At 32.8% G+C, this 10,850-nt stretch overlaps 2 protein-coding genes across 8 annotated transcripts; both read left to right on the top strand.

Annotated features, from left to right (window-relative positions):
- Positions 1–4,827: 4,827 nt before the first annotated feature.
- On the top strand, positions 4,828–8,588 carry LOC140830878 (3-ketoacyl CoA thiolase 1, peroxisomal-like). 6 transcript variants are annotated; one of them, XM_073194461.1, is made up of 15 exons: positions 4,828–5,014; positions 5,106–5,208; positions 5,772–5,830; positions 5,908–5,992; positions 6,077–6,203; positions 6,319–6,417; positions 6,495–6,562; positions 6,646–6,753; positions 6,835–6,912; positions 6,995–7,127; positions 7,222–7,318; positions 7,747–7,870; positions 7,952–8,060; positions 8,156–8,239; positions 8,317–8,588. In XM_073194461.1, the coding sequence occupies exons 2-15, from the start codon at positions 5,113–5,115 to the stop codon at positions 8,424–8,426; spliced, it is 1,377 nt and encodes a 458-aa protein (XP_073050562.1). In that variant the 5' UTR covers positions 4,828–5,014; positions 5,106–5,112; the 3' UTR covers positions 8,427–8,588. The 6 variants fall into 6 exon arrangements, with proteins under 6 accessions (XP_073050562.1, XP_073050555.1, XP_073050527.1 ...); XM_073194454.1 differs by having other exon boundaries at positions 5,103–5,208; XM_073194426.1 differs by having other exon boundaries at positions 5,086–5,208.
- Positions 8,589–8,698: 110 nt separating this feature from the next.
- LOC140830904 (uncharacterized) lies at positions 8,699–10,499 on the top strand. Of its 2 annotated transcripts, none has more exons than XM_073194479.1 (4): positions 8,699–9,219; positions 9,309–9,719; positions 9,791–10,013; positions 10,289–10,499. In XM_073194479.1, exons 2-4 carry the CDS (start codon positions 9,426–9,428, stop codon positions 10,306–10,308), a joined length of 537 nt encoding a protein of 178 aa, XP_073050580.1. In that variant the 5' UTR covers positions 8,699–9,219; positions 9,309–9,425; the 3' UTR covers positions 10,309–10,499. The 2 variants fall into 2 exon arrangements, with proteins under 2 accessions (XP_073050580.1, XP_073050569.1); XM_073194468.1 differs by having other exon boundaries at positions 9,300–9,719.
- Positions 10,500–10,850: the final 351 nt, after the last annotated feature.

The raw sequence follows: 10,850 nt of genomic DNA, 5'->3' as shown, positions 1-10,850 counted from the left end.
GTTCCTGAGAAGATGACCAGGTTATTGCAGGTGGTGTTTCACCTACTGCTGTGTTCATCTTTAGATCTACTACCTTGAGATTTGCGAAAGATTCCGCAAGCTCTTGTAGATCCTCCAAACCAATCCTTTCTAAAGTTGTCATCAGATGAATTTCTTTTCTGAGACAGACTTAATTAGATTGATCATCTTTTCTTCTTCAGTCAAAGGTTTTGACACCACTCTGGCCTTCCCTTGTTGATGTAACAAAGGTTCAGTACCAAAAGATGGTGGTAACCAACCTCCTGAAGTTCTTCTACTAGAACTCGGTTGTTGTTCTAGTTTCTGAATTCTTGTTTGAATATCCTTTATTAATCCCAGAATTTCTTCTTGGGTTTCAAGGATTTTCTCAACTCGTTGCGGTACAAAATATAGCATATTGCCATAATTTTGGACTGTCTTTTGAATTTCTCTAAGATCTAAAGAGAGCTTAGAGGAGTCTGGAACTATTTCCAGAAACTTATTATTTTGAATCATAAGTTTACCTGAGATTTTACCTGAGGGTATAGTAGCTTCCCTTCGTAAATCTTCTGTTTATACAGATCCATTGTTCTCTGAAGAATTTCTTCTGAGTAGATTTTGAAGTATGTTTTTCCGGTTTTTTAGACCTTGTAAACGCATACCTTTTGTGCTGAGTTCAGTGAAGCATGTACTTCGCTGTAATTCTTGCTCTAATTGAATTATTTCTAGCGAAATAAGTTCAATTTCGAACTGGATGGTAGTTCCTGGCATATTTAACAGATCGATGAAGATCTGGTTTTTTCGGCCCGTAAGAGTCTACCCTTTGTGTATGCAAGGTTTTGCAAACACTGCTGTCTTTCATCAGGAGATGAGTTTCCTCTGTTCTCCCGTTTCTGATATCTAACAATAGTTAGATAAATTTGTGTATATTCCAAAATATTGGAATATTTCTTGTGAATTATTTTTCTCGAACTAAAGTTCGGATTCATAATTTTCGAAATTCTCCTTCTCATACATTTAGTTGCTAGTAATAATAAAATTTGTGTTTGAAATAAATCAACCTAAGGCTCTGATACCATTTTCGGAGCGCGATGATCATTTTAAATAAAATAGGGAATAAGGGTAATATGGGTATTAGGATAAGCATTTTCTCTCACCAGGGAGTTGAGACTAAAATGGGTTTGATTGGGGACTGTCCTCCAATTCTCCCTTGATGGAAACACTTCTGTCTCAGACATTATTTGTGAAAGAAATCATGATGGAGCAATCGTTGACTCAAATATTTTCAGGCTACGTTTGGTTGGAAAGATAAGATAAACTAATGATTAGTATGTAAATGATAAAGAAAATGATTGTGGTAGGATTGTAATATATGGTGTAAAATAATATTATGTTTGGTACGATTTTTAAGTGTAGGATAATTTTGAATTTTTTGATGAAAAGACAAAATTGCCCTTTCCCTTCGCGGCGGCGGCGACAGTGGCGGCGGCGACCGGCCGGAAAAATCGACCGGCGTCGGCGCCGGTGGTCGGACAGTGGCGGCGGCGGCGGTCGGTGACGGGAAGTGGTGGTGAGTTTGAATATAAGAGAAGGGTAAAATTGGAAAAATAGGAGGTATTAAGAGTGGGATAAATAATCCTAGGGGGTGAGGAAGTATTATTTTAACCTACCTAATATAACCTAATCATTCATAGGAGGGATTGACTTGGTTTAATAAAAATCGAACCAAACGAGTGATTAGGTGGGTTTAAAAAAAATAAACACACCTAATCAAGCAAACCAAACACTCCCTAAATATATAAATGATCTGAAAGCATGTCAATTTTGGAAGATCTAGATCAATTCATAAAACTAGAGATTACTTGTGTCAATCGATCATTAAAAAAATATGAGCTAAAAATATTATATAAACGAGTTTATGCCTTGTTCTTTAAAAGCATATTCAGGTGAAATTGTTTTGATCAGAAAATGGTTGTTCTGGAATATGTGCGACAAAAAATCGAATTACAGACATATTCACTAAGACGCTTGATTCTATGAGGTTTGAAATATTTAGAAAAGTCTCGAGTGTATGTGTCATATAAATCTCTCTTGTGATACAATTGCTACATTTTTGAGTATTTGAGCTTACAAAATTAGAAAATTGATATTTGACTTTAATTGAGCTAGGTTGTGAGGTGATACATACAGCATACTATTGACTATTGAGGATTGTGACTAGGCATCCTTGACTTAGATAAACTGCATAAATATATTCTGACTCGAGATTTAGCCTTGGCCAAAGTTTGATTTAATTTTGATGTACGGAAGAAATTTTGATTTTAAAAAATATGAGAAGGAACTTAAAGATGTTAATATGTTGAGTAATATAAGATATGATAATGAATTAATGTAAGTATTTTAGTATTTTAAAAATAAATCTATTTTATAGTAATGTTTAGAAAAAATTATGTTCTTTGGAGAAAAATATTTAATATTATTTTAAATATTTTTTGGTTAATAATTTACTCAATAAAGTATTAACACTTTTGTTTTTCATATTATAATAAAAAGATATAACAAAATTGTATTTTAAATTTGATTTAAAAAATGATAAACTGGGGATTAAAGAATAGTATAATACGGGTATTTAAGAAGACATACAAGGTTGGAAAAGAGAAATATAAAAATAAGATATTTTTGAGAAAAAGTGAGGCATCCCAATTCTTTTAAAATAACTTATAAGCTTTCAAACCGCTTATTTTGACAGTTTAAATAAGTTCTTTGTAATTTTTTTTATAAAATAAATTATGAGAACTTATAAGCTATTTTTAGGAACTTATAAACTTTGTCAAACACCCTCTAAGATGATATGAAGCCTAGATGAGGCTTGAATTTTTTCGGTTGAATATATTGGAAAAACAACATACAAGAAATATAATATAAAGTAAATTAAGAACAAATGATGCAAGGAAAAATTACAACATAAAAAAATAGTTTTAAAAAAATAAAATTTAAAATTTGAAAAAAGGGTGAATTTTTTGAAAATCCTTTTATCAATGTTTGAATTAAGATTCAGTATGTAACAACAATTTTTTTTAAAATTTTGTACCTGAAAATACAATAATTTTATTTTTAACTCTATATAAACCCAAATTTATATTTTTGTCCTTTTATTATTTAAATAAATATATAATTTTATTCACAAAATGACACATGTCTTCTCCATCTAAAATATAATTTTAAAAAAAAATGTTGTTTCTAAATTATCATGGAATAATGGTAAATACTTATTTTAATATACAAAGAACCTATTATGAGTTTTATATATTTAATTTCGCTATTTGAATACTCTAAATGTATAAGAAAATATTATATTTTCAAGTAATCACCACAAATTCAGTCGTTGTTAGTCTTTTCATAAAAAAAAATGCATTATGATAACTTATTCATGTCAATTTTATTTTTAAAAAAACATAGTTTATCTCTCATCTTGAAATAAGATTAAATATTTATTTTGACCTACAAAGTACCTATTTTGGAGATCCAGATGCTTGATTTAGCTATTTGAATACTTCAAATGTGTAAGAAAATACTAGATTTTCGAGTGATCACCCGAAACTCAGTAATTGTTGGTCTTTCATTGAAAATACATTAAGATGACTTATTCATGTCATATAATTTTTGGAAAAAAAAAACCAATTTTTCACTCATCATGAAATTAGAAAAAATACTAATTTTGACCCCATAACTCATAAAGTGATTTTGCTATTTGGATACTTCAAATGTGTAGGAAAATACTTGTGTTTCAAGTAATATTAAGTGACTTTGATGATGTCATTTGTGAAGTTAAAATGCGATACTTAAATTAGTACATAAGTTGTTTCAAGAACTTGTAAGCTATTTTAGGAGCTTATAAGATGTGATGCCTTATTTTATATTGTTTGAATGAACTTATTTTAAACATTTTAAAGATGTTAATGTGTTGAGTATTATATGATCTTTTTATTGTCAAAATTACCCAAAATATATAAAACTATGAGTTAATGTAAGTAGTTATATATACGAAAATAGTTTTATAATTTTAAAAGATAAATCTATTTTATATTTATGTATAGAAAAAATAATGTTTTTGGAGAAAAAATATTTAATATTATTTTTAATGTTTATAAATATTATAAAATAAAATGTTGATTAAAAAAAATTGTAGTTAAAAATATACTCAATAAAGTATTAACAATTTGTTTTTTTATATTATAATAAAAAGATAGAATAAAATCGTATTTTAAATTAATAAAAAAGAAAATTATAAAGTTGAGATTTAAAGAGTGATCATAAAATGGATATTTAAGAAGATGTGTAAAAATAATTTGGAGAAGTGAAATATAAAAATAAGATACTGACAGCTTCAATAAACTGTTTGCAATTTTTTACCAAATAAATTATGAGAGATTATACGCTCTGAAATAATTTTTAAGATATTCTTTAGAACTTATAATTTTGTCAAACCCCTTCCAAGATTGATATTAAATTTGATAGCCTAGATAAGGCTTGAAAGTTTTTGATTGAATCCGGTGAAAAAACTGGATAGAATAAATATAATATAAAAATATAAATTATATCAAGAAAAATTAATACAAGGAAAAATGATTTATAAAAAATAGTTTTTTAAAAAAGAAAATAAAGAATTAAAATATGAAAAAAAAACAATTCTTTTTTAAAAAAGAATTAAAAAATAAAAAAATTATATATAAAAAAATTGCTTGTGAATCAAAAAGAAAAACAAAACTAAAAAAATAAATGAAAGAAAAAGCCAAAAATATATATTTAAAAAAAAAAAACAAAAAAATTGATTGTGTACCCGACAGCAGGGGATCCGTTCGGGGACGGAGAGGATGATATCATCAATTGTCCCTACTGCACCACACTCCCACTGGTGAAAATCGTGGAAGGGAAGTTTCTCAGCAATCGTTGCCCACTTTCACCGGCCAAAAGCGTGGCACAATAATTCAATTTGATTTCCTTTAAATTTCCTCGAGTAAATTTCTCGGTATTTCTTCTTGGAATTACTGAAAAGTTTCTCGATAATCCCTTTAAATTCTCGTTCAGGTTTGGTTTGATTACAGCAGGTCGAAAATGGAGAAAGCTGTGAACAGACAGAGGGTTTTGCTGGAACACCTACGACCCACAGTCACTTCTTTTTCTCATCAGTCCCCTGAATCTTCTCTATACGTGAGTGTTTTCTTTTATTTTCTCTGGTGCTTTCATTTCGTTAGCACTCGTGATTTCATTCATGTTTGGACATCACTGCTTGCTAGCCTTGTAGCATCTTCAAAAAAATATTAAATTATAGCTGGCTGTGAATGATGTTTTACACTATAAAGCCTGGTGACAAATCTAATTCCTCTGCTTCATTTGTGGTGGATTCATTTTTTTGCCCAAATTTGGTTGAGAGATGATTCAATGATCCACCTCGGTATCTTGGTCAAAATAATTATTTGTTCTGTTTTTTCAGTCTGGATCTCCAACTTTTTTTATTGTTGTTCCGCTTATCTTTCACCAGCATGCATGAAAAAGATACGGGAGGCATCGATTTAAGAAATCTATGAGTCAACTCTGTCTTGTTGTTTCAGGTTATAGCATTTTGCCAAACCAGCATAAATACTTGCCCATGATGAGGCTCCCACGATCCTTTGCTTTTTAGAATTCCTCGCAAAAAATAAATTCTTTAAACTTTTGATATTGGTTGTTTTTATCCTTATCATTTATTTATTGCTTATTGATTTCATTGATAGCGTTCGCTTTGCTTGTCTGGGGAAAATTCTGCTTTCGGAGATGACATAGTCATTGTAGCGTGAGTCACCTCAAGCACTCATTTCTTCGTTTGCAAACAATACAATTGAATTGTACAATTATGTATGTGCCTTGCAGAGCTTATCGAACCGCCATTTGCAAATCTAAACGAGGGGGATTCAAGGACACCCTTCCAGATGATTTACTCGCTTCCGTGCTAAAGGTTAGTTTTTCAGTCCCAAATTCCACAGAACAGTTCTGTTGGCGATATTTGCTTATTTTTTATTGTATCATTACCCAATTTCAGGCTTTGATGGAGAAAACAAACCTAAATCCTGCTGAGGTTGGAGATATAGTTGTAGGCACAGTTCTTGCTCCAGGTTCACTGAGAGGTATTGAGTGCCGGATGGCTGCCTTATATGCCGGTTTTCCTGGTAGTCATTGATTCTCTAGTTTCTTTTTATTTAAACATTTGGAGGGCTTTATTCGTTTACACGTTCTGGTTTTGTAGCTTGTACCTTACCCATCCAAATTCTCCACTCTCATCAGATACTGTACCTATCAGAACAGTGAATAGACAATGTTCCTCTGGTCTCCAGGCTGTGGCTGATGTCGCTGCCTTCATAAGAGCCGGATATTATGATATCGGTAAGTGTGAATTTTGCTAACATATCACGATGATAAATTTTTTGCCTCTGCCCTTGATTATTATAACGTTGACAAAGGTGTTGCGGCTGGATTGGAGTCCATGACTGTCGACCGTATGGACAAACTGGAGACAGTAAACCCAAAAGTAAGATAATTTTGAAATTTCTTTCATTGTCCACAAACAATGTTTGTATGGTCACAATTTCAACATGGTCATGTTCTTAACAGGTGGAGAGTTTTGCTCAGGCTCGTGATTGTCTTCTTCCAATGGGTATTACTTCTGAAAATGTTGCAGAAAGCTATGGAATTACCCGGAAAGAACAAGATAATGCTGCTGTGAGTTTTTTCCTTTGTTATTACATTCGCCCTGATATGGAATTTAAGGAAAATAATTTCTCCTTGGAATTGTATCAATAGGTTATCTCTCATCGACGTGCAGCTGCTGCAAGTGCATCAGGAAAATTTAAAGATGAAATAATTCCTGTTTTCACGAAGGTAAGGAATATACCTTAAACAACTCCATGTCTATTATTGTGGCTGAATCTTGTTATGGTTCTGGAATTAACACTCTCTGAAGATTGTGGATCCCAAAAGTGGCGAGACGAAGCCTGTTACGATCTCTGTTGATGATGGTATTCGGCCTAACACCAATATGAATGATCTGGCAAAGTTGAAGCCTGCATTCAAGAAGAATGGATCGACAACTGCCGGTAGTAAATAAAACAACAGCATCGTGTAAAATACTCTGATGGACGAGGACAACAATTATTTAGGGACTTATGAGTGAAACTTTCATTTATTTAGGTAATGCGAGCCAAATAAGTGATGGTGCTGCAGCTGTTCTTCTCATGAAAAGAAGTTTAGCTATGCAAAAGGGACTTCCAATTCTTGGCGTATTCAGGTAAAGAAAACATACTCGAAATGTTTTTGCATGCATGTTGTGAAGGAAATTTAATTTCTAGTTCTCATTTACTTGGAGTCGTTTTTTATTCTTGGAGAGGCATTGGTTCAAAATAGGAACATTTATGAGAAACACCATTCCAGTAACATTGGTTGCTTAATCTATTATGCCCCTACCACCTGGGTTCTTGCAAGCGAGACTGCAAAAAATAGACCATTGTTATAATTGTCGTATGTCATCCTAAAAACATTAACTCAAATTGCCAGATAAATCAGTAAATTTTAATCTTACTAACATTTATAAACTAGGCATACAATCTGATGTGGTAGAGGAGTATAACAACATTCTAGTTGACAAATATGTAGCCTAATAATGTGAGACAAGGATATTACACAATCTTACTCATCTTTTGTATGAAACACATGCAGGAGTTTTGCTGCAGTAGGGGTGGATCCTCGTGTTATGGGTATCGGTCCCGCTGTTGCCATACCAGCTGCAGTGAACTCAGCTAATCTCAATCTCAAAGACATTAACTTGTTTGAAATAAACGAGGTGATGAGTAAAGATATCATGGATGTTCAACTTGTTTAGACCAACTATTGAAACATGCAAACTTTGGTATCCTACTTTCAGGCCTTTGCTTCCCAGTATGTATATTGCTGCAAGAAATTGGACCTTGATCCTGAAAAAGTGAATGTGAATGGAGGAGCAATGGCACTCGGGCATCCCTTGGGAGCTACAGGTGAATGACTCACAGTTCTCCTTACCCTTGAATTATTATGAATGAATCTCATGTATTCACGAGTCATTAAGCTCGCTTCCTTAACATCAATATAGGCGCCCGTTGTATTGCCACGCTACTTCATGAGATGAAACGTCGTGGAAGAGACTGTCGTTTTGGTGTCATATCTATGTGCATCGGTATATCTACTTGCTATATACCGGTACCATATGATGTCCTTGAAAATAAACATCTGCTATGTATCTTGTATTTGCAGGCTCGGGCATGGGTGCAGCCGCTGTTCTCGAGCGAGGGGATTGTGCAGACGACTTGTGTAATGCACGAGTGGCCAGTGAAAACAATTTCTTATCTAAAGACCCAATGTAACTATACTTACATACTACACCGGCAATAAATGGCCAGTTTGCTTGTTAAAATTGCATTGAATGAGTTGAACACATTGGAGTTTTAGCTTGTCAAAATAAACAAATAACTCTATGATTAGCAACGTTATTGTATGTTAATCGATTTACTGGTTGGCTTTGGATTTCTCAATTATTCACTAGACTTGACCTCCGGTTAGTGTCGGCTTTGGCTTTGTCTGATCCACAAAAGTAAAATACATAATTAATGGACCCAATAAATATATAGAACCAAAATATTTAACATCTTCAAACATATGTATGTGTATGTATGTGTGTGAATTAAAATCCAAGACGCTGACATATTCTACCTTCAACGTGGAACTGACAACTAAACAAGTTACAAATTATGAATAAAACTATTTATTTTTTTGATAGAATTTTGATGTAAATTTTCACGTCCAGGTCCAGATAATTTGCTTATAAAGCAAACCATTTTGATCTCATCGCCTTGTTGTCTTACGATTTTGTAGATTCAGTCTCAGTACCCCACATGCAAATATTCCTAGCCGAGGATTAAGAATCTTTAAAGAAATTGGGTGGTTGTCCATTTGACCAAGAACATATTCTCTCGTGTTCGAATAATATACACAGGGATAACATGCAGGTGAGCTAGCCATGTAATTTCATCCAATAACAAATTAATCATTTCACATGAAAATAGAGTGGTCCCTCGTTTGCTTTCAGTTTATAATTTGACAGATTCTTCAGTGGCTCTCCAAAGGCAGATCGATCAGTGATGTGCTACAAGTAAGATGGTATGGCCCATTAAAACTCTATCTGGGATCTATTTGTTTCTTCATCGTGTACTGAATTTGAAGTTTTTGTTTCTTGTAAGATAAAACAGTGAAGCGTGCGGTGATATCCAGTCAAGTTTGCAGATTGTGCCGCAAGAAATTGAATCTTTTCTGTTTTTTCACGAAAAAAATACACAATTCTGTTACTGTCTCGCCTTGACTCTACAATGAATTCTATCCAATCGACGAAGAAAAAAGGAGAAGACATCATCATCGTTAAGGGATTAGGCATTACGCATGACGCGGATACTTCAATTCATGTGGGAAACAAGGTGTTACCTATTACTGATACGACTCATCAATCATCGATAGCAAACGAAATGGATCTATTAACAAGTTTAGACATGAAAGAAAAGACAAAGGGCGATAAAACGAAGGCCGTTTCAAGGATGAAAGAGTTGCTGAGATGGGCAGCAGCAGCAGCCAAGGCTGAGAAAGGAGGAAAATACATTGGTAGAAAGGTAATGTATGCACAGTAACTCTCACCCTTTAATTTTTGTGTATATATTCGTATGACCTTTTCCCCCCTCAGGTGTTACATTTTAGGAGTAAATCAGCTTCAAAAGCAATAGCAGATGATGATAAACTCAGCAATGAGTCTCCCAAAATCAGTTTTAGGTGGGAAGAGGAGAGCTGCTCCACCATTTCGTCCACATATTTCGCTATCTCTGTGGCCTCTGTGAACTCTACTCCTTTCCATGTTAGAGACCATTGTGTTGCAAGAACAGGAAACTGGATCACCACAGATTCAGAATGTAAGATAACTTTGCACTCACACACACATACACACTTATATATATATATATATATATATATATATATATATATATATATATATATATATATATATATTTTAATTACTTAGACACCATTTGTTGCGAAGGACGAAACATTCGTTCACTTCACATCTTTGTTTCATGACGTATTTGTCTTAAATTCTACAAAAGATTATAATAATAAATAATTATGTTATCCATATACATCCCACGAGCCAAACAATCTCTAATGCTTGGTTATGATAATTTGACAGTTGTGGTGCTGGAGTTGTGAAGATTGTAGTCAAGAATGTCAAAGTGGGACGAAACAATTACTATGATGAGCCAAATGTATGAGTGATATTTGTGACACTTGAGGATGAAAATTAAGATGATTGAAACTAATGAATTTGATTATATTGTTTGTGTTGATGGCACATTAGTGGTGTACTAATCAAGTTTCTTTAACCCTCTGATATATAGTATGATGCGGTAATTACATTTATCTGAACATATTCAAGAAATCACTAAAATTATATATTGAATGATCTAAAAAAAAACAAGGAACTTTTCAACTTTATATTTTATATAACAACCGTAAATGTGTAATAATGTAAATAGTTCAACATATATGTTGTATGTGTAAAAATAGACCGAGTATATATATTGATTTAATATTGGGAAAATTTGAAATCACTCTCCTTTTCCAAACTCAACTTTCTCCTTACTCCCAACCCCTCTAAATCTTTGTTTTAACTCCCCCTTTTCCCATAATTTTCAAATACATCCTTAATTCTTATGATTTTGATACGTGAAATTATTATACCTATCGAGTCT

The sequence above is a fragment of the Primulina eburnea genome, chromosome 1 (genome assembly GCF_022965805.1).
Source record: "Primulina eburnea isolate SZY01 chromosome 1, ASM2296580v1, whole genome shotgun sequence".
Classification (NCBI taxonomy): domain Eukaryota; kingdom Viridiplantae; phylum Streptophyta; class Magnoliopsida; order Lamiales; family Gesneriaceae; genus Primulina; species Primulina eburnea.
This window is presented reverse-complemented; position numbering and strand designations above follow the sequence as displayed.